The following is an 18730-nucleotide window of genomic DNA, read 5'->3' as shown; positions in this document are numbered from 1 at the left end:
CTATCAGACTATCTGTTATCACGTCCAAATATTCCTGACAACTTCCCCTGTTACTAAACTGAAAGAAAAAGAAGATTCAATGAATAATAATTCATAATAATTCAATTGAATAATAAAGCGCGTTGGCTGGCGTCTATTTCTAACAATGGGTTTGTTTTGTTGTGTCACATGATTGATTTCCTTGTCTCACGGCTACCAGAAACCTCATGGGTGAAGAGCATGGGGCATCTCTTTTAGAGGCCGTTAATGCTGTGTTTTCCCCTTATTTGGTGAGATTTAGATGGGCTTTATTGCTGTTGGCAGGAAGTTGATGATTTGCTGTTGGTTACTTTGGGTTTCTAATGAAAGTATATGGAATTTAACACTACAACTCTTCAAAATTAGGCCTTTCCTCAAACTCTTGTTCAATTATCCCCATAGCACTAAATAAAACTCTGTGTTTTAAATATTTATAGAATTTGGGGCTTTTCACATCATTAATATCCTGATTAACATATCTAATAAATAGCTGTAATTTGCATTTTAAGACATGACCTTGAACAGTGTTGTTTTAATATACCCACATAAGTTTCCCTGTAGTGAGTCAAGATGTGTACACATGTAAAGGTTTTGATCAAATTATGGGATGTAGGGGGCTGTGTGGCTTGGTTACCGTGCATTAAAGGTCAGAAGTAATCAACAAGGTAGCTGTTGTTGAGAAAAGGCTAATTACCCATAGAAGAGTTCATGTGGAGAAAAAAATGGTGTAATTGGCTGTGTAATTTACCAGGACAAGCGGTAATTTCCAATAATTATTGGTGGAAAAAAAGGGACAACATGACAAGTACAAAAGGTGTTCATGTTCACAGCCCACGTGACTCTGTTCAGCTCATTTCCAGCTCAATGCAGCGAAGCGGCTCCACCGACGGGCAGAACCACCAACCGCTGACTTTCTTTTTACCAAAATCTTTTTTTTTTCAAAGTGACAATGTAGGGAATCATTCACTTTCACGTACTTGTCTAACTTCAAAGAACCGCGGTCAGTCCAAAGAACCAACCCACACTGACAAGCGCCAGCCCTGTTTACTAACGGCAGAATGGGAAGGAAGGAAATAAACAATAAGCCCGGTGTGTTTTTCCTTCCTCCCAGGACCTTGGTGTCCCCGCTCAGGCACAAGAAGCACTCTGCAGGATGGATTAGTGTGACAAAGCTTTCACGAGGAGAGGCACTCCAGCAGCCAGGCCGAGACAAAGCTGCTTATCCGGAGGGTCGCAGCAGTGCAGCGGCTCCTGCCGCCGGTTCCCTCTTGCCGTTCGCTGGGTGTGAATTTCATCTGTGCGAGAAAATCACTTTGATTCTCTGAGCCTAATTGACTTCTCCGGTGCCGCTCGACGCTATAGTCCGTCAGATCTTCCGGCACCCGGCGCTGCCCTCCACAAAGGTGGCCTTTGTCGATGTAATTAACCGAGATGACCCGCGGACCCTCGGCTCTGCCCTCCTCTTTTGGAGCAGGGCCACGTCTGAAAGGAGAGGAGCTGCAACTGAGAATGAGTAATAGGTCAGGTAGAGGCTTTAAGCAAAAGCAAAATAAGAAAATCACATTTCATACAGGTAATTCAAGGCTGTCCTCACATCGGGTCGATAATGTCCCAACAACCACTCCCTGCAGGTCTAACAACGCTAAGATATCGTCAATAAACAGTCTTCAAAATGGTGAATCTGCCAGTGAAAGAGGCAACTTGTGAGCTGTAGTTGAATGCTTTTGAATTATAAATCACCATTTTGATATCCAGATTATGTTCTATATAATGCTTTTATTTTGTTCCTTTTAAACCTGAGATAATAATAAAACAGGCCAATACTGGATAGCACATTTGAAATGTAAAACTTTTAAACCACCAAGATCTTGAATAATGATGCGCTATTGTGCTCGTATAGGAGAAGGTGCCACGGACATCGATCAAAGGATGTGCAGGTAGATGGCAGAGCAGTGGAAAGTGAGATGTTAGCCAGCCGAAGAGCTGAGGCACAGCTCAGCCAGTCTTTCTTTTAACACACAGGTCACGGTAACCCCCGAGTGCTAATTGCCCAGTTAGCCTTCCATTTGAAGTCTTCCAAAGAAAGGGTATAAAAGGAGTGAGAGAGCTGTCCCAGTATGAAACAAAAACCTTACCAGTTCCATCAGGAAGGGAAAGAGGGTTTGTTTTCTAGTTCTAGTGGAGGTGCATTTGTCTGGTCTACCAATTGGAGCTCCAAAGGAGGGAAATGTGATGCTTGTTTTTATGGGATATTTATTAGACCTTGACATGGACCAGCTTAGAAACATTTGCAATACATATATAAAATATTAAATCTGGATCTGCCGGCCTCTGTGCTTATTTCTCAACCGCAACTGGATTCTTGTACACGGTTTTATCGAATTTATTTCTGGGCTGTTAGCTTGTTTTACTGTTCTGGGACATCACACTGGTGCTCAGCAGTGGATCACGAACCTGTAAGATTCCAGTCTCGTCCGACGGCCGACTTCATCTCTTCTCGTTCGGGTTTCCTCCAACCCTGTTACCTGCTCTTCCAGCAACACTTCCCCGACATTGAGATTAAAACCTCCCTGCCACTCTAAGAGCTTTGGTAGCGCATATGCTAGCTGCCACAATCCGAGCTTTGTCTGCACACTCGTGTCTTTTCCCCTTTCTGTCTTTATTTTGATCAGCCAGGGAAAGGAAAACAGACCAAGGGCATACCTGAGCCTGATGTTGACTGAAGTGTGGAGGGCTGAGGGTCAGGAGGGCAGATGCAGTTGAAAGGGAAGTGTTGTCTGTGCTGAGAGACACAGACGGAATCCATCAGACTGGTTGACAAAGGAAGAAGAAGCTGAATGGAGTGAGGGGCTGAATAATGGTGTGGAAGAAGTGGAGTGCTGTAACAGGTCACAGGAGTCAGTGTTAGGCTGCTTTGGGTGTCCAGGAATTACAAAAGGCCACGCGGCTATAGATTCAGCTGAGATGGGACAGCAAACACCCTTTATATTTAAGGATAAATGCGTGTTAAACTATCCTGAAGGGAACAAATTTACACTAATTTAAACAGAACAAAATTTCATTTAATTTCATTCCTAGTTTGAGTTGCTCCAACTCAATTAAAGCAATTTCTTTGCAAAATAATAGTAAACAGGGATGACTCACTTCTGGAGCTGATTATCGTCCATTATTTTCCTGTTGAGGAATGTGCGGAAAAAAGACCTTCCAACATTCCTCACGCGGGAGGTCGGACACATTATTTAGATTGTAAATCCTTCTTTTCTCCCCATACGATTTATTGTACCTCAGATCTGAACAATCGGGAGCAAATGCAGCCAGAAGCAGCTCCATGTCCATCTCGCTCTCATTTTGAGGAGGTGTGATGTTGGGCCACACTTTCCCGATCCCCGAACCACTTTGAGCCTCATTAACTATGAAAGTGAGCCAACTAGCTGCTGTGAATGTTTTGTGAGTCATTTCTTGGCTGGTGAAAACACACGGGTCCCTGCCGGAGCGGGCAATCAGCGAGCCGGACCATAAAGGCAACACTTTTTCATGTTGAAAGTGCTCAGAGGTGAGGCTCGGTTCTCTGAAGTGTGGGTGAAATGATACGGCCTGTTTTCTGTCTGGTTCTGGCCTGAGATTTTCATGGGATTAAATAATGCTTTCTAAAGTCAAGGAGTCATTTTATTCCTGGTCAACAAAAATAAGGCTGAGGTTCCAGTTGCGCTCCCTGGTGACTTTAAAGCAGCGCTTCAAAGACCTCTCAGCATCAGCATGCAGAAATGCTAACAATAAAAGGCTGGAAGGCTGAACTCCATCTGGATTTTGTCATATTTCTTCTCTCTGTTTTCAGTGCTGAAGGAGAAGTGATTACCTTCAGAGGGGTTTTGACATGAATGATTTATGACAAATACTTCAAGTTTATGAATAATCATAGAACAGTGAGATTTTTCATGGTCATTCTGGCCAAAACTAAGGAATTACATTAAAATTAACTGATGTACATTTTATGGAAGATGCTCTGTAATGTTCGCAGAACATTAAATAAATCCTTTAATAATTAAATCAAACCACAAAATGAAACAAACATTAAACAGTAGTATAGACTTTAAAGACAGAGGGCACGTTCCTTCCTGCAGCCGGTCACCAGGGGGCAGTAAAGACCCTTTTATGGTTGTTCAGCTATCTGTCATGTCTATTTTTGCTACCAACCTTGGCCTCTGACCCCCCTCCTTTTTGTAATGTTCTAGCCTAAAAGACACCTTTATGTTTCCATGACAACCAAGCAGCATAAACCGGCAGATATGGAGTAGAGACACAACTCTGGGTTTGAACCGCAATTAACCGGTTCGTTGTGCAAGATAAACTCTCTCTAAATGAGCCGGTAGAGTCCATCATGCATCTCTCCAATGGTCACTGAATGTCTCATTTAAATCAAATATAGGGAACCTTAAGATCAGCTATCGTAGGCAGGAGGGGTCCACCGAGCCGTCATCACAGAACACTATTGCAGGGTTCTGTAGTGATGCGTTTATTAACCTCATGAAATCCTTCCACTGGTGACCTTATTTCTAACCGTTACCTGGTCTTTGTAATCTCCCCCTTGGCAGCGCTAAATGTGGGAATCCTGCAACAATACCTGCGGGGTCGGCGAGCGTCTGCAGCTGGGAGATACCACCGGTTCTATGGATGAATTAGACTGGGTTCATTACGGCTTTTGTCACTGTAGCTCAGTTACCATTATGGATTCAAAAGGTTTCATGAACGCCTCGGTGCCGGAACCAACCGTCTTTCTCATTAGATCGTCCTGGCCCTGAACCTGCAAACGCTCTCGATGCAGGAAGCATTTAGCATCTCCGGCTCACCAGGAGCTGATGGTGTAAACTATGGGAGCACAAATGGGTCGACGCTTCAAGGTAAACGTTTCAAATAAACCTTCATGGACAGAAATCTGCGTCCCACAAAGAATTCCTTAAATTGAAGGTAACTATCAGGTGGTCCAGATCGTCTCTGCGCGTTGTATCGCATTTTCCAGTGTTCACGTACAGCCAGAGAAAATCGACTTATTTCAACGTTGTGTAAAGTGCAGAGTGTGCCGCGGCGCCGCTGAGATCTGCTGCCGGAGGCACCAAACTCCAGGTTCCAGGATCATCGCATGGGAATTTTTCGGTTGCGGATGAAAACTCGACGCTGGTGCGAATCAAACTATACTATTGTTGCGTCATTTGCGCTGCTCGGAGAGGTCGTCTGTGCTGCTGTGTTGGAACACTTGGAGCTTCTTTGCACCCTTCCTAAAGAGCCCGGTCCGGTTTTGGAAATTTGTTGTGTTGATGTTGTTGTGACCAGACGCTCCATCACTCAGGACACATATTACCAGTTTAAGAGATTGATTCAAACTCGACTGTGTGGGAGGCAGTAATCCCAGTTATTTATGTCTCCAGACTGCTTTAATCAACAGCTCAGGTGAATTTACACCCGGCCCGCCTGTGCTGTGGGGTATTTATGAATGTGACGCTGTTTCCTGGTGCAGATATCTCTTCCGATGGTGGGAGTGTGACTCATTTTTTTAAAACATCTTTTGCATGGATGGGATGTAATAGAGAAAAAAACAGAAAGCCACCAAAGGTTAACCAGGCCAAAGAAATGTCATCAAAATGCCACTTAAACACGCTATGGCCTTTTGGATTATTCCGTTGCGTCAAACTTTGTGCCGGCAGTGTGACTTGAATTTGAGTGAAAAGGAGGCGGCGCCGTTCCCTGAAAAGGTCGCTCCAGATCCGTAGTGCTCATCGCGCTCAGACACGTTCTTCAGCGGTTTCAATCACCTGTTGCCAATAAAACACTAAAACCTCGGAACATTTTATTATATTGGCCTCACTTTGTATATCTGGTCAACTCTTAATGAATTGCAGATGTGGAGCGCTAGAGGTGCTCGTGCAGCCGGTATAACCGATGGAAGGGCGACTGATTATGTGGGACTGGGCTGCAACCTGCTGCTCTCTGCAGTCACGTCCTTCCCTAATGAGAAATAGGGACATTTACCAGCAGATTTAAATATTATTGCACATTTACATCAAAGTGGCAGCTCTGAGCCGACTCGAACAGATTTAAACGACTGAAATGAGGTCAAAGTTCATCCAGAGGGGAAGGGTTGCAGCATGTGTGGGGAGGATGTGACAGGCAGGAGTTATTCAAGGTGATGTGCGTTCCATCTGCCCCTCCAGGTATGATTTTCTTCCTTCCTTCTCCCTGGAACAGAGCTGCACCACTCCTCCTCCCCCTCTCCTTTTTAACAGCAGTTACTCCCCTTTTATTTCTCACCTTTATCATTCTTTCATTTTGCTTCTTAATGACATGAGGCCTTTTTTCCTGTAGACTCTCCCTCATGCTGTTAGCGTCTAATGGGTGCAGCAGAACGCCACATTCCAAGAAGGAGGCAATTATTTCCAAATACAAATGGCTCAATCAGCTGGAGGAGGTACAAAAACAGTTGCATCGCTTTGTCGACTCATTAGCGAGGAAGCGTGGGACTAAGTTTATGTTCAAACACAACTTTTCGCACAATGTGCTTCAGGAGCTTTTGTTTTTCCAGTTGGAGCTGAGCATGTGTAGCTTGCAGACATGTTTTATGGATATCGTCCGTCAGTCCCGCTGGCGTCTCTGTCCAAAGTGTGTCCGTCTGCCGACGAGGACCACATGGACTTCTGCTTCAGCTGAAAAAGAGGAAATCTTCTCACTCATCTGGACTCATCTCTCTGGATTAGGTAGCCAGATTAAAACAGTGCGTATATTAAGACACTCATGCAGGTCTCAGTGCTGTAGCCTTTACCAACTCCTGCCGCATTCTTCATCATCTATTCAGCTCATTTCATGCTAATTAGCTCACGCACGGCGCCGGTCGCGAGCCTGCGGCCACCTTGGCCGTCCCTCGCGTCAGATACTTACACGACAGCTGCCAAAGTGGAGGATTTCACCCCTTCGCCATCTGAAATGAAGGCCGGTGGGCTCCCTTCACTATAGATGAGGAAAGGGCGGCTGCTCTGGGCGCGGCGCCGAGGGAGGAGTCACGTCTTAAAGCCTGTTCTGTAAGCGAGGGAACATCTCCTGGTGTTTTAGCTGGATGGAGTCGACCTGATCTGCACATCCTCAGTGTGAGATGATCTATCAATCAATCACCGGTCGGCCTCACGGCAAAAAACATTTTAGCATATTAGCCACAAAGGTGTGGATGGCCGAGATTATTCAAGGCAACAGATTGCTTAGCAGGCCGACCCGCCCCCTCGCAGGGACTTTCTAAAGCTGAAAAATGAGGGACGGTGGAAGAGATGACAGTACTTCAGCTTTCATTAACTTTGAAACACTTTCGGCAGAGTGCAACAGTGCACAGATGTAATTAATTTCCTCAAGGACGAGCGTTTCAGTGCTTTTAGATAATGACTGAAGCTCCGCCGTAATGCCTCAGAAGGAAAATGTTCCCTCACACCAATTTCTCTATCAAAGTGTTGGACTCTCCTCTACATTGGCCGTCTGTGGCCTCCCACCAGTCGCCTGTGTTGTCGGTCGTGGTCGACGGACGGCTGCACTGAAAGGAGCTGCGTGTCACGTGGATTTCAGGTTCATTCGCCATATTTGTAGCCCTCCCCACTGCCAGTCTCTAAATTCTCCTGCATCACACGGTGACGCCATATTAAAAGGAGCCTTATCGACCTGTGGCAGATGCTCCTGTGGGCAGAATGTGTTTCGGGTTTCAAATGATTCGAATCTATCTTTTAAACGGCCTTTTTCCAGTTTTGAGGCCATTTAAAAAAAGAAAAGGAAAAAAAAAACTTTTCTGAATAGGCTGTAACGCTTCCTGTGACCCAAAACATCGCTGTCATGAGCAGCTGAGTGGCGCACAGACGCACGTTCCAGGTCTTCTTCCTGTCGGGGAAGCGCAGGTTGGAGCCTGAATTAAGACCGTTTTGGTCGGCACGTTGGGCCCAGCATCAATCACTGTCTTTCAGACCACTTCCTGCCCTGCACCGCTCTCTCTATCGCTCACTCACACAATGTTTTGTCACTTCCACAATGGAGAATAGACTCCGAACTGCCTCCTCCCAGGAGAAAACAGATGTCCTTGCATGGATGTCGTGAGGCGTGAATCTATGGAGCGTCGGGTTTCCTGCCAAGGGCAAACAGCCTCGCGCTTCTGTAGAACCCCTGATCTCTAAAGATGGGAGCTGTTTTTTGTGCCTTACAGCCTCAGGAGCATGTTTATGTAAAGAAAAAAAAAGCAATGCATGTTTTGTTGATTAAATATTGTCCCCGTGATGATGAAAACCATTTTTAGTTGTATTTCTCTTTCTCTGACTTCCTGTGTCCATGTGACAGACTGTAAATCTCCTGCGGCTTGCAATGAAATGCCCATGAAGTGGGCACTCTTCTGCTCCTGAACCTGTCGTACAGCCCACTGACGGGCGGCAGGATGATGAATGTGGAAGGGGAATTCTGTTCCTTCGCCTTCCTCTTTTGCCTCGGCGCAGCTATCAGCCGTACAGCTAACCGGCGATGTAGCGGCTATTAGACACACAAATTATAATGAATATTGCCTTTTTTTAATGTAGTAAATCAAAGAGAAGGTCTGTATTGGTTGGCTGTTAATGAAAGATCAAAGGCTATTTCCATCTTCTTTCTCTTTCTCATGTTTCATTATCGGGCCTCACTTTAGGCTCTGCTCCCCTCTCAAATGATTTAACGGCATCTTTTATTCAAAAGGCAGTTCGCCGCCTCGTCACGCCACCGTTCAGCAAGTCTCACACTATCATTGCAACGACGTTTCCTCACCAGGCTCATCCTTTATCACGACGCCAGCTGCTGCTTTTGTCCTCACGTCACATCGTTTGTGGACTCGAACAAACACTTGAGCGAGCGAGCGCGGTGCCGCCCCTCTTAAACCTCCACTATCATCAACAGCCCGTCTTTGCTCTAATTGAATTGCGGTGGCAAAAACACCGTGTACGTGTTTTTCCTCTAAAATACTCACACTGATAATGATACCTGACCACAGCACTGTTCGCTCGGCTGGCCTGTTGCACAGTTCTGCTGCTGGTTACAGAAGTAGAAATAAAGTTGAATATACTCTCAGATTTTTGTTTGCTCTCCATGTTCAAACTCAGGGTTATCACTGGATGTACTTGTTATGTCCTTCCTGGACTATAGGGGGCAGCGTAGAGCAGAACGCCCTTGCTGCTGAGTGCAAGCAAGCGCTGATGGATTTCAGTCCACTCTTTTAGTAACACTTTCAGCAGCATGGAGGCACTTTTTATTTTTTCACCTTTCACCATTCAGTCTGCTGCGATCGGATTTTATGCTCCACGAACCTGCGAACAGCAGGAGCAGTGAATGGAGATGCAACCTCGCTGAGACTTCGGGTCTGCCACCCGCAGCTCTACATCGGATCGGCTCACTAATGCTGCTTCTTCCTTTTCAGCAGCTGCAAAGATTCCGCTCCATCAAACATACGGGGAGAAATTATCGATTTTTGTGTTTTTTAGCTGAGAATTCCTGCAGCAACATCTAAAGTCTTGACGTATGAGTAACTTGTATAATATCGACTTCTCATAGTTACCCAAGGATCAAAGCAGCATGTTTAGACTTTAGTTAAAGACTTTTATTCTACCCCTATAATGTGGAAATGATGAAACAAGGACTGAAATCAATAAACAGAATGACAATTGATTCGATTCTGTCCCATGTCATCTGTCGCCCTGTCAAACCGCCACAGCTAGCTACCACAAATACATCCCGATTCTTATCACACGCTCACTATTGACGACCACGGCGATCATGTTGCTGACAAATATGGTCAGAAATGGCCGGCTTACGGGAAAGTCAGATCTTGTTTTGTTCAACGGCATTAAATATGGAGTTCGTTCTGATATATAAGTAGTGCAAAGGCAAAAGTTATTGAGGTTATTTTTGTCTCTCTGTGTTGCCGCATACAGGAAAAATAGAGCTCAGAAAACATTTCTAAATGCAAGTTTGTTGCTAGTTTTTCTTTTTCCTCCTGCTACTTTTCTAAGGGTTTACCAGTAGAATAGAAGCTCGTGCACGGAAGCATTAACATGGAAGTAAATTCATGCATTTAGCATCAGACTCTGCAGCGTTTCCTGAATACCAAGGGCTGAATCATCTTGTGTGCAGAAATCCATCAATTTAATGTCTGAATGACTTTTAAACAGAAATAATAAAGCGGGTTAATTAAATCAACCACATTTATTCAGCTTGCTTATTTATCATGTTGCTATAAAATGGATTTTTGCCTGTTTTTGTTCATGAGGACTGAGGTTCATCATTCCCTGTGAAGGTATTTGCTTCATATTTGCTTTGAGTTTTGTGATTATTTCTGACAGATTTCTGCTCCTCCTCAGTCCAGTTTTTCAACATTCCTCTGTAGATATAAAACAGTAAATGAGCTGCCAGTGAGTGATTGATTGGCCATGTGAAAGCAGACACCAGAGCCCTTTAATTACACTCCCCTCGTATCGATGCGTCTGCCCCGGTGTGACGGGTGTCACGTATGTCGGCAGCTTGGATTTTATACACCTGGCTGGAAGCTGCTCGTCGTGGCGCCAACGCATGAAACCGCTTTGTCAACAAAGTGCCTCGGCATGAAAGCTTTTAGCATTCATGTATTCACTGATCCGCTTACTCTCTTTAATGGTGCGAAGTGAATTTGACGTTGATTGATGAACAATCGCGCTCGAACTGACCCTTCGTTTAATCCATATCTGCCACCATGTACGCGCCGACGTTTTGTGTATAGAGACCTAAACAAAAGCAGCTTTTAGCATTGAAGAAGCTAACGTGAGCCTTCAAGGCCAGTGTAACATGACATTACAGATTAATGAGGAGAAACATTAGATGCACATACGAGTGAGAATGTTTGAAATAATTATATAGATCAGGAAACCTCTTCTAAATCCATTAAAACGAGGCGTTCATGCAGCGGGTCGTGTTATACATTTTTCCGTGTCACTTCCACCTGGAACCTCTCGGCTAAAACCTCCATTTGCTCTGATTTGAGATGCATTTTAATGATGTTGCTATAAATTTGATGATTTGCTGTGGGTAAATAGTGGTTTCCAATAAAAAATTAAAGGAATTTTAAAGAAGCGACCACTGAGACAACACTTTCCAGCACTTACAAACACCAAACTTTATACTTTCATAGACATTCATCCACGTACTGATGTTGAAAGCATAGTACATGGGTTTTTATGGCTGTTGACAGTAATTCCTCATTTCTGGAGTGACAAAAGAAAGAACAGAAGATTTCCTGCATAAAATATTTTGACTCCATCGGGTCAATAGAAAAAATAGTTTAAATAATATATCTACCTATTACAATGTTGAATTCTTTCCTCTGGAAATATTTCATTACAAACCCCCAATTTTCCTATGGAATCGAAAAAAGGAGTGGATCTAATCGTCTCTCCTTACTTTTATGGAAGACATGGAATACATTTTAGTAAACGTGTTAAAGTTGAACTTGTTTTCATCCAGCTGCTCTTTGGGTTGTTTTCACACAAAAACTCGTGGCTTGTTGGGAGGATGGAGAATCGGCCAGGAGAAAACCCATTAAATGTTGGTGCACATCCATGAAATTCTCCCCGGCTGGGCAGGGCTTCCTCTCCGAGCCCCCGCCTGTGGTCGACACCTCGCTGGTTTTAATGGCCGGCGTGTCTGCAGCGCCGCAGCCGCGACGCACTTGAGCTCACCTGGAGAGGGTCATCCATCAGCCCGAGGGGGTGACGTTTTCTCTGGATCACGTCTCAACACCGCACAAATCCCGACTTTTATTGTTTGTTTAATGGACGGTCGGTTCGGCTGCACGTTCTCACCTGAACCTCGGCGGGAGCTGCGTGTACAAACGCACAAACACGGGCGCGTTGGTTCACGGGCGTTGGGAAACCTTTGTTAGTTCTGGAGTTTAGCCGCTAAATTGATAAATCCCATATATTAATCACAGGGAAAAGATTTAATTTCGCTACAAACAAGTAATTGATTTGCGTCTGTGCTCCGCCACAATGCTCCATTACGCCAGATTTATTTAAACGAGATGCAAAAACCTCTGACAAAACTTTATTATGTCACAGTCTCACGACAGTTGTTAATTTGATTTCATTAGGGCGGAATAAAATTCGAATTTCAAATAATGACTCCCACAGGGCTTCTCTGATCCCAAACAGGCTTTTTTTTAAACTCCTTAACCATCACTCACAGTTTATACAGATTTCAGAGGGAGGATATAATTTAGAGAAGAAAAATAAGGAAATTCTTAATACTGAGATTTCGAAGTGACAAGGTGAGTGAGTTGGAATAAAATGTTCCATCTGGATTTTAATGGTTGGGAGCTTCATGTTTTCTTGATGAATTGATGATTTATGGTGGGGAAAAGGCAGATGTTCGCTGGAGACGCCAACTGTGGTGATTTTTGCTGATTCATTTGTAAATTTAGTGAAGTCTGCGGACATGAGGCTGGTGGAGATGAGCCGGAGCGTCTACACCCGCTTTCAGTCTTTCCGTAGATGACCGAGGCAGTCCGACTGAAACTGGACTTGTGGGACAGGAAGGAGACGAGATGTTCTCCAGCGACAGCTGACCCGGAAATGGAACAGCTCTGAAAAGACGCGTTTAACGCTAACGAGCTGAAAGGCTTCAAATTGCTGCCAAATATAGCAAAGTTGTCATGATTTCGACGCTAACGGGAACACCCTCCTGTGCACGTACAGTACACCGGGGCAAAGTCCGACTGGACCTCAGCTGGACCAGGTTGTGCATGGAAACACAGCGAGCGTTGCCTGTCTTTATGGCACGTGTGGATGCTGCGAGGTTAGACGGGTCTCCTCCACTCTGCTGCCTGTCTCACACCTCACCTGAACGTCAGGGCAGCAAATGAGACGGAATGTTGCCATTCCCGAAGGGCCTCTCGAGGACGGAGAAGGCGAGTGGCTGCACCTCAGGGAGGCAGAGCTAAGACGCGGAAAATTGCTTGTGATTTTAATTGTTGCCTCTGGACAACAAATCAAAAGAAGTTGTTTGGTTTTTTTTCATCTTGCCGCATTAGCATTTGCTAATTCATGCTAATTAAGCTCCTGTTGCCATATTGCATTAGTGGGTGGCGTTGATTGGATTATGTCAACATGTGAGAGAGAACTGGTGTTTTGTTCTGTGTTTTTCTCACAAACTGGAGCAGAAAAGTCGTCACCTGTCGAAGCGGCGCAGCTTCAGTCCTCCTAACCAGCTTGAATCAGCTGTTATCAGGCTCATTGACAATCCGATGGGTCCGTAAATGATGAGGAATAAAAAGTTCAACATCTCCCCCGGCTTTAATTATGTTAAACATGTTTGATCTCTGATGCCATAATTACCCATTTAGAGCTGGAAGCTGTGGGGAAATGAATGACAATGATGCTTTTGTTTTTTCCCCTTTCCTCTCGCTAACTGTCTGCACGGCTAAATACGACTGACGGTGACATCGTAGCAGGAACGAGGAGAGACGCAGGGACAAAACATTTATCAGGACTGACAGAGCAGAGAAGATACAGATATGGAGCAGGACTGACAACCACCACACACACACACATGCACACACACACAGCCATCTACCTTTGTGCATGGGGATTCTCAACCATCTCAAACATCAAAGGGTCGCCGTCCCTCAGAATGAAAGAGAAGAGAAAGTGCTTTTTTCTGGAGCCATTTTTTCTCTGACAGACGCACCAACAGTCTTTTATTCCTCCTCACATGAAGCCGACGGTTAAAGATCGGCGAAAAGGGAGCGCCTGGAACGTGATTACAGATAATGAAGGACTGTTTTGGTCCAAATGCAATGTGATTATAAGAGTGTGTGTGTGTGTGGGGGGGGGGGGGGGGGGGTGTCTGGCAGCAGATTTTGACTTCAGAGGCAAACGGGGACACAGACGTGGTGACATTTCAGTTCAGCCGAAACTTGAAATGGATCAGAAAATTAAATCAGGAATTTATCGTAAAAACCTGGATGAGTTTTCTTGCGGCGTTAAAGGACGAGCTGGCAGCAAGAGTTGTTCTACGTTACTTCTGGGGGGCTTTTTCTTCCTCTGGTCTTTGGCATTTTGACTCAATCACTTATGAGCTGAAGACAACCTCGTCTGTGTGGCAGATGAATTATTTATTTGTCTCTGTCCATAGAGGTGAGCTTCTTTAGGAAAGGAAAAGTACACTTTTCCATTTTAATTTTTATTCTTCTTGTAATTAAGTACACTTTAATGATTGTAATATATGAAAATATAATAAAACAGATTGCTTTGGTGAATAATGAGTGGAGAAATTATGCTTCGCTAAGTGGAAAGCATGAAAAATAGATACGTGTCCTGTCTGAGAGCTCTAAAATGTTCCCAAATTGGACCTTTTCAGTGACTCTCTCACTGCTAATTTTGTTACACCATTTAGATGATTCTGCTTCCTGAAAGGATCAGAATGTAAAGACCTGACAGCTGTTGCCCATACAGAGAATTGAATAAATTCCAATTTGTGGGAAGAAAAACCGACGTTTTCCGATTCGATTAGCAGCCCGGCGCTTCCATATTTTTAGCTTAATAGCAGGTGTTTCACATTCTGTTGTGTGTGGTTGTCAGCTTTTCTTTGTTGGGCTAAGACAATAAAGGTCACCTTTATTAATTATAGAAATTATTTACAGTAATTAGGCCAGTTATCAGAGGAGCGCTCTGCTCGCCCCTCTGCAGGAAATTCATTCTCCACACTTGGAATTATTTCAAGGTTACAAACTACGGATTTTCACGCCACATCACAACCACAGAGGCCAGCCTGGGTGATGGCAGAGGGGGGGTTCCATCCCACACATTATTACAATTTGAAAGGATGACGTTACACCGACGGTGCACCCCCTGAATCCCGTCGCACTTCCGGGCGTTCCGACGCTCCCGCTGCCCCCTCAGCAGGCGACTGTCCCCTGATCCTGTAACAGATGTTTTTGGCCCCAGAGCCGCCGAGGTGTGTCTGTCGGGGGCCGGGCTGCATATTTGTGCGCGAGCCATGACGGTGTTTTCCTGGAAATTGTCGGGAACGGTCAGCTCCCGCGGGAATTTCGCACAATGGAAAAAGTGCACATCGCTGTGAGGTTGGGTGTGGGTGGAGATATTTCTGGAATCTGCTTTTAAACGGTTCCACCGAATTTGTGATGCACAAACATCTTTTCAGCCAGATTAACGTTGCTCCTGGAAAGTCTAGTCCGTCTCGACGGATTCATCAGCCTAATCCATAAAAAAGGTCAACAACTTGACCTGCAACCAGCTCCAAAGCTGCACCTTTGTTCGGTAAATGGCTCGACCCTGTGACATTTAGATTTGTGGGGGAACGCGAGAGAATGCTTCTCTGTTTCCAAGTGCACGGACGCTCCAGGCCAGACAGCTGCATGTTATCAGAGTGAAATAATAGTTTGGCCACCGATTTGCTCTTCTTCTGTCGGTAGGAAACTTCATTAAACTGTAGCTAAAAACAACAGAACAGACAGGCCTCCTCTCAGAATCTCATTACTTTGGCTCAGTTTTGTCATTTGCTTAAATGGTTTCATTGAGGAAGGAGGAATGAGGCCCTCCACCCGTGAAAGGAGGAGGAGAAGAACAGACCCACTCATCGTAGACAAGCGGAATCAGCGGAATCAGCGACACCTGACATCCACAAAGGGTTAAACAAGAGCCCTGTCCGTTAAAGTGGAGCATATCATCATTGGGATTAAGGAAATCAATAACTTCTTTCATCAAATATTAAGCTCAAGGTGCCTCAATGGCATTCATATAACAGATTCTTATACATAATATCTACTGATCAAACGTTAAGACTTTGTTTTACCAGCCAAGAACAGAAGAAAACACCCAGCAGTCTCGGCAAAATGTAGCCTGGAGTTTAGGCATTTTAGAGGCTGTGTGATGAAAACGGGGACTATTAAGTCACTTTTGTGATAGAACGTGTCACCTATTCTGAGAGCTAATTAGATGGTTGTGCAGATACAGTGAGGCAAATGGAATACACTGGGGCTTTGCTGTCCTTGATACAGGTCTAATTGGTGGAATTGGAATGAAAAAGGCCCTGCAGGCTCCTCATATTTAAAGCAGAGTAGGTGTAAAGGCAGGTCACACGCGCGGAAGAAATTAGAGGAGGTGACTTTTGGGAGTTCTGCAGCGCCGCTTCATCTGCAAACGCATGTAATCTGTGTCTTAGACACGTAGTAGCAGGTCATGTGACTCTGTCCAAACATGGAGAGATTAGGAATGAGCCCTTGATAGTCTGAATTCTTTTAATGTCTCATCACGGGCGCGTGGCAGGAGGCTTTCTTTGTGGAAAACAATAACAGTAAAAACAGTGAAGGGTCTCGCCGCCGCTGTGAGCGGATTGATCACTGCTTTTTGTTGCGGCTGTACACTGGAGGGGGGGGGGGGGGGTGGCGTGTTGTGAGATGTGGGTCTCATCACCGTGCAGCCAAATCTGACTGCTGCATCAAATAAACACGGAAATGTCAGAGCTGAGCTCCTGCAGGGGGATTAGTATGTGTGACAAGTGAAGCGTCCCCCGCCTGCTTGTTTGCAGAAGAAAGGAGGGGAAATATTTGACATTTGTTCACGCGTGATGATCTTCCTAACAATTATGCGCATGCACGTGGGATCCTATTAACAAGGCTTCGGGGAGACTCTCCACACGGTGCCCCTTTGCTTCCTCTTTGTCCTCGCTGGCTCAGTTTATGCTTGAGGAATCAGGTGGTCTCACAGAAGGAAGCCGGATGATGAGAAAGGGGGAAAAAACATCCCAGTTGACGTTAAACTGGAATGCTGCTCTTGAACGTCTTCTTATCTTTGTTGACTTCTTTTTGGGCATGAAAGACATTGATGTGCAGATGTGCTGTGTCGTGCACATGAACCAGACGTCGGGGTGTAACCCGAGTGGATTTACTGCAGTTCAAATCCTGCTATTTTTGAACTCTTGAAAAACAAAACCCCATGTATTCGAACGTTTCAGCTATCGTATGTTTTAGCTACTGTGGTGCAGCAGCTTCATTCTGCCCCTCTGACCCAGAGGTCAGCCTATCCACACCATCCAGATGTGTTATCTGGCCTGTTAGCTGAGAGCACTGCTGACCAGTCTCTGGTCTGGTGACCAGAATCTCCCACTAGTTTTTGAAAATGTGTCTGAATTTGATTGTCTGTGCTTTCTTTTTTGCTTTATTTATTCACTTTATCTGTGTTACTGTCACTGAGCTTTGACAGCAACCTTGCAAAAAGATGCAAATTCAGTTATTTTTGGCCTCAACAATCACAAAATAAAACCCAAAACAACAAAATCCTGGAGGTGCTTTCTATTCTGACTGCAGAAGGATAAAAAAAGAACCACACAAGCAAATGTAGCATACGCTAATATTCCAAATCCCTCCTACGGATCATTTCTGTTGGCGCAATCAATCAAATGTAAAAAAAATAACAGCATTTTTTTATTTTCCCTTTCCCGATATTAGAGTCCGCCTGGGAAAGTCCACCCTAGATTGTTTTCCTTCGCAGTGACACCAGCGAGCACCTCCTGGCTGCTGTCTTTGCCGAGCACGAATGTGTTTGAGTCTCGCTGCAGATCCGTCACATCAGCGCATTGAGCCTCCTCCCTCCCCCCCAAAAAAATCCTGTTTTGACTGCTCAATAAAAGCAGAAGGCCGATTCATGGCAGGAGAAGCGTCGTTGAATGTAAAACAGGATTCCAGGAAAACAGAGTTTTCTTCATTAAATGTGAGGTTTTTTTAATGACCAGCCGACGGAGCAGAGGATGCAGCGAGGGGGCAACGGAGGCTGCACCAGCGTCTGCCAAGCTAACCAAGATTTTATTACACGATGCAATCAGAACCTTTGCATTAATCATTCATAGTCATTGTGCCCCATTTTCTTCCCTCCGCAGCTGAATTATGAATGCCCAGGTCCTCCTTTCCTTTATATAATCCTACATCTCGCAGATAGAGTCATAAAATCGTCAGTTCGGTTTCATAAACGCCTGCGTGCTGATTAAGCTGTTTTCATTCCGCCTCTCCCCTCTTCCCAGAGTTTTTCCTGGAGCTGCTGGACAACTCGGAGAAGTCTCTGAACAGCATGTTCACGCGCACTTACGGGAAGCTCTACATGCAGAACTCGGGCGTGTTCCAGGACCTCTTCACCGAGCTGAAGCGCTACTACACGGGCGGCAACGTCAACCTGGAGGAGATGCTGAACGACTTCTGGTCCCGGCTGCTGGAGCACATGTTCCAGCTGCTCAACTCGCAGTACCACTTCAGCGAAGACTACCTGGAGTGCATCAGCAAGCACACGGAGCAGCTGAAACCCTTCGGCGATGTGCCCAGGAAGCTGAAGGCCCAGGTCAACAGGGCCTTCATCGCCGCGCGGACCTTTGTTCAGGGGCTGACGGTCGGACGGGAGGTCGCCAACAGGGTCGCCAAGGTTAGTCTGAGTGTCTCCCTGCAGCTGCTGTCGCTGTTACAGAATATGATCGGGAAGTCGGGAAGGATTTCAGCCGCCTGCAGCCGGAAGAGGTCATGATTATTCTAATATATGAAGAGAATTGATGAAACAAAAGTTAATCCCCCATTTATCCCCCGTGTAACAATTATCCACCTTATCTGAATGATTAATTAAAGGCTGGTTAATTAAGAGTGTTAGACACA

The 18730-nt window shown here is 45.2% G+C and overlaps 1 protein-coding gene across 2 annotated transcripts in view; it reads left to right on the top strand.

Annotated features, from left to right (window-relative positions):
- The window catches only part of gpc6a (glypican 6a), an 84621-nt gene that overhangs the window by 26171 nt on the left and 39720 nt on the right, over positions 1-18730 (top strand). For both annotated transcript variants that reach the window (XM_029846276.1, XM_003969907.3), the window contains exon 3: positions 18115-18506. In XM_029846276.1, the coding sequence (XP_029702136.1) occupies positions 18115-18506 (392 nt within the window). The remainder of the gene's footprint in view (positions 1-18114; positions 18507-18730) is intronic.

Source organism: Takifugu rubripes, chromosome 13 (assembly GCF_901000725.2).
Source record: "Takifugu rubripes chromosome 13, fTakRub1.2, whole genome shotgun sequence".
Lineage (NCBI taxonomy): Eukaryota > Metazoa > Chordata > Actinopteri > Tetraodontiformes > Tetraodontidae > Takifugu > Takifugu rubripes.
This window is presented reverse-complemented; position numbering and strand designations above follow the sequence as displayed.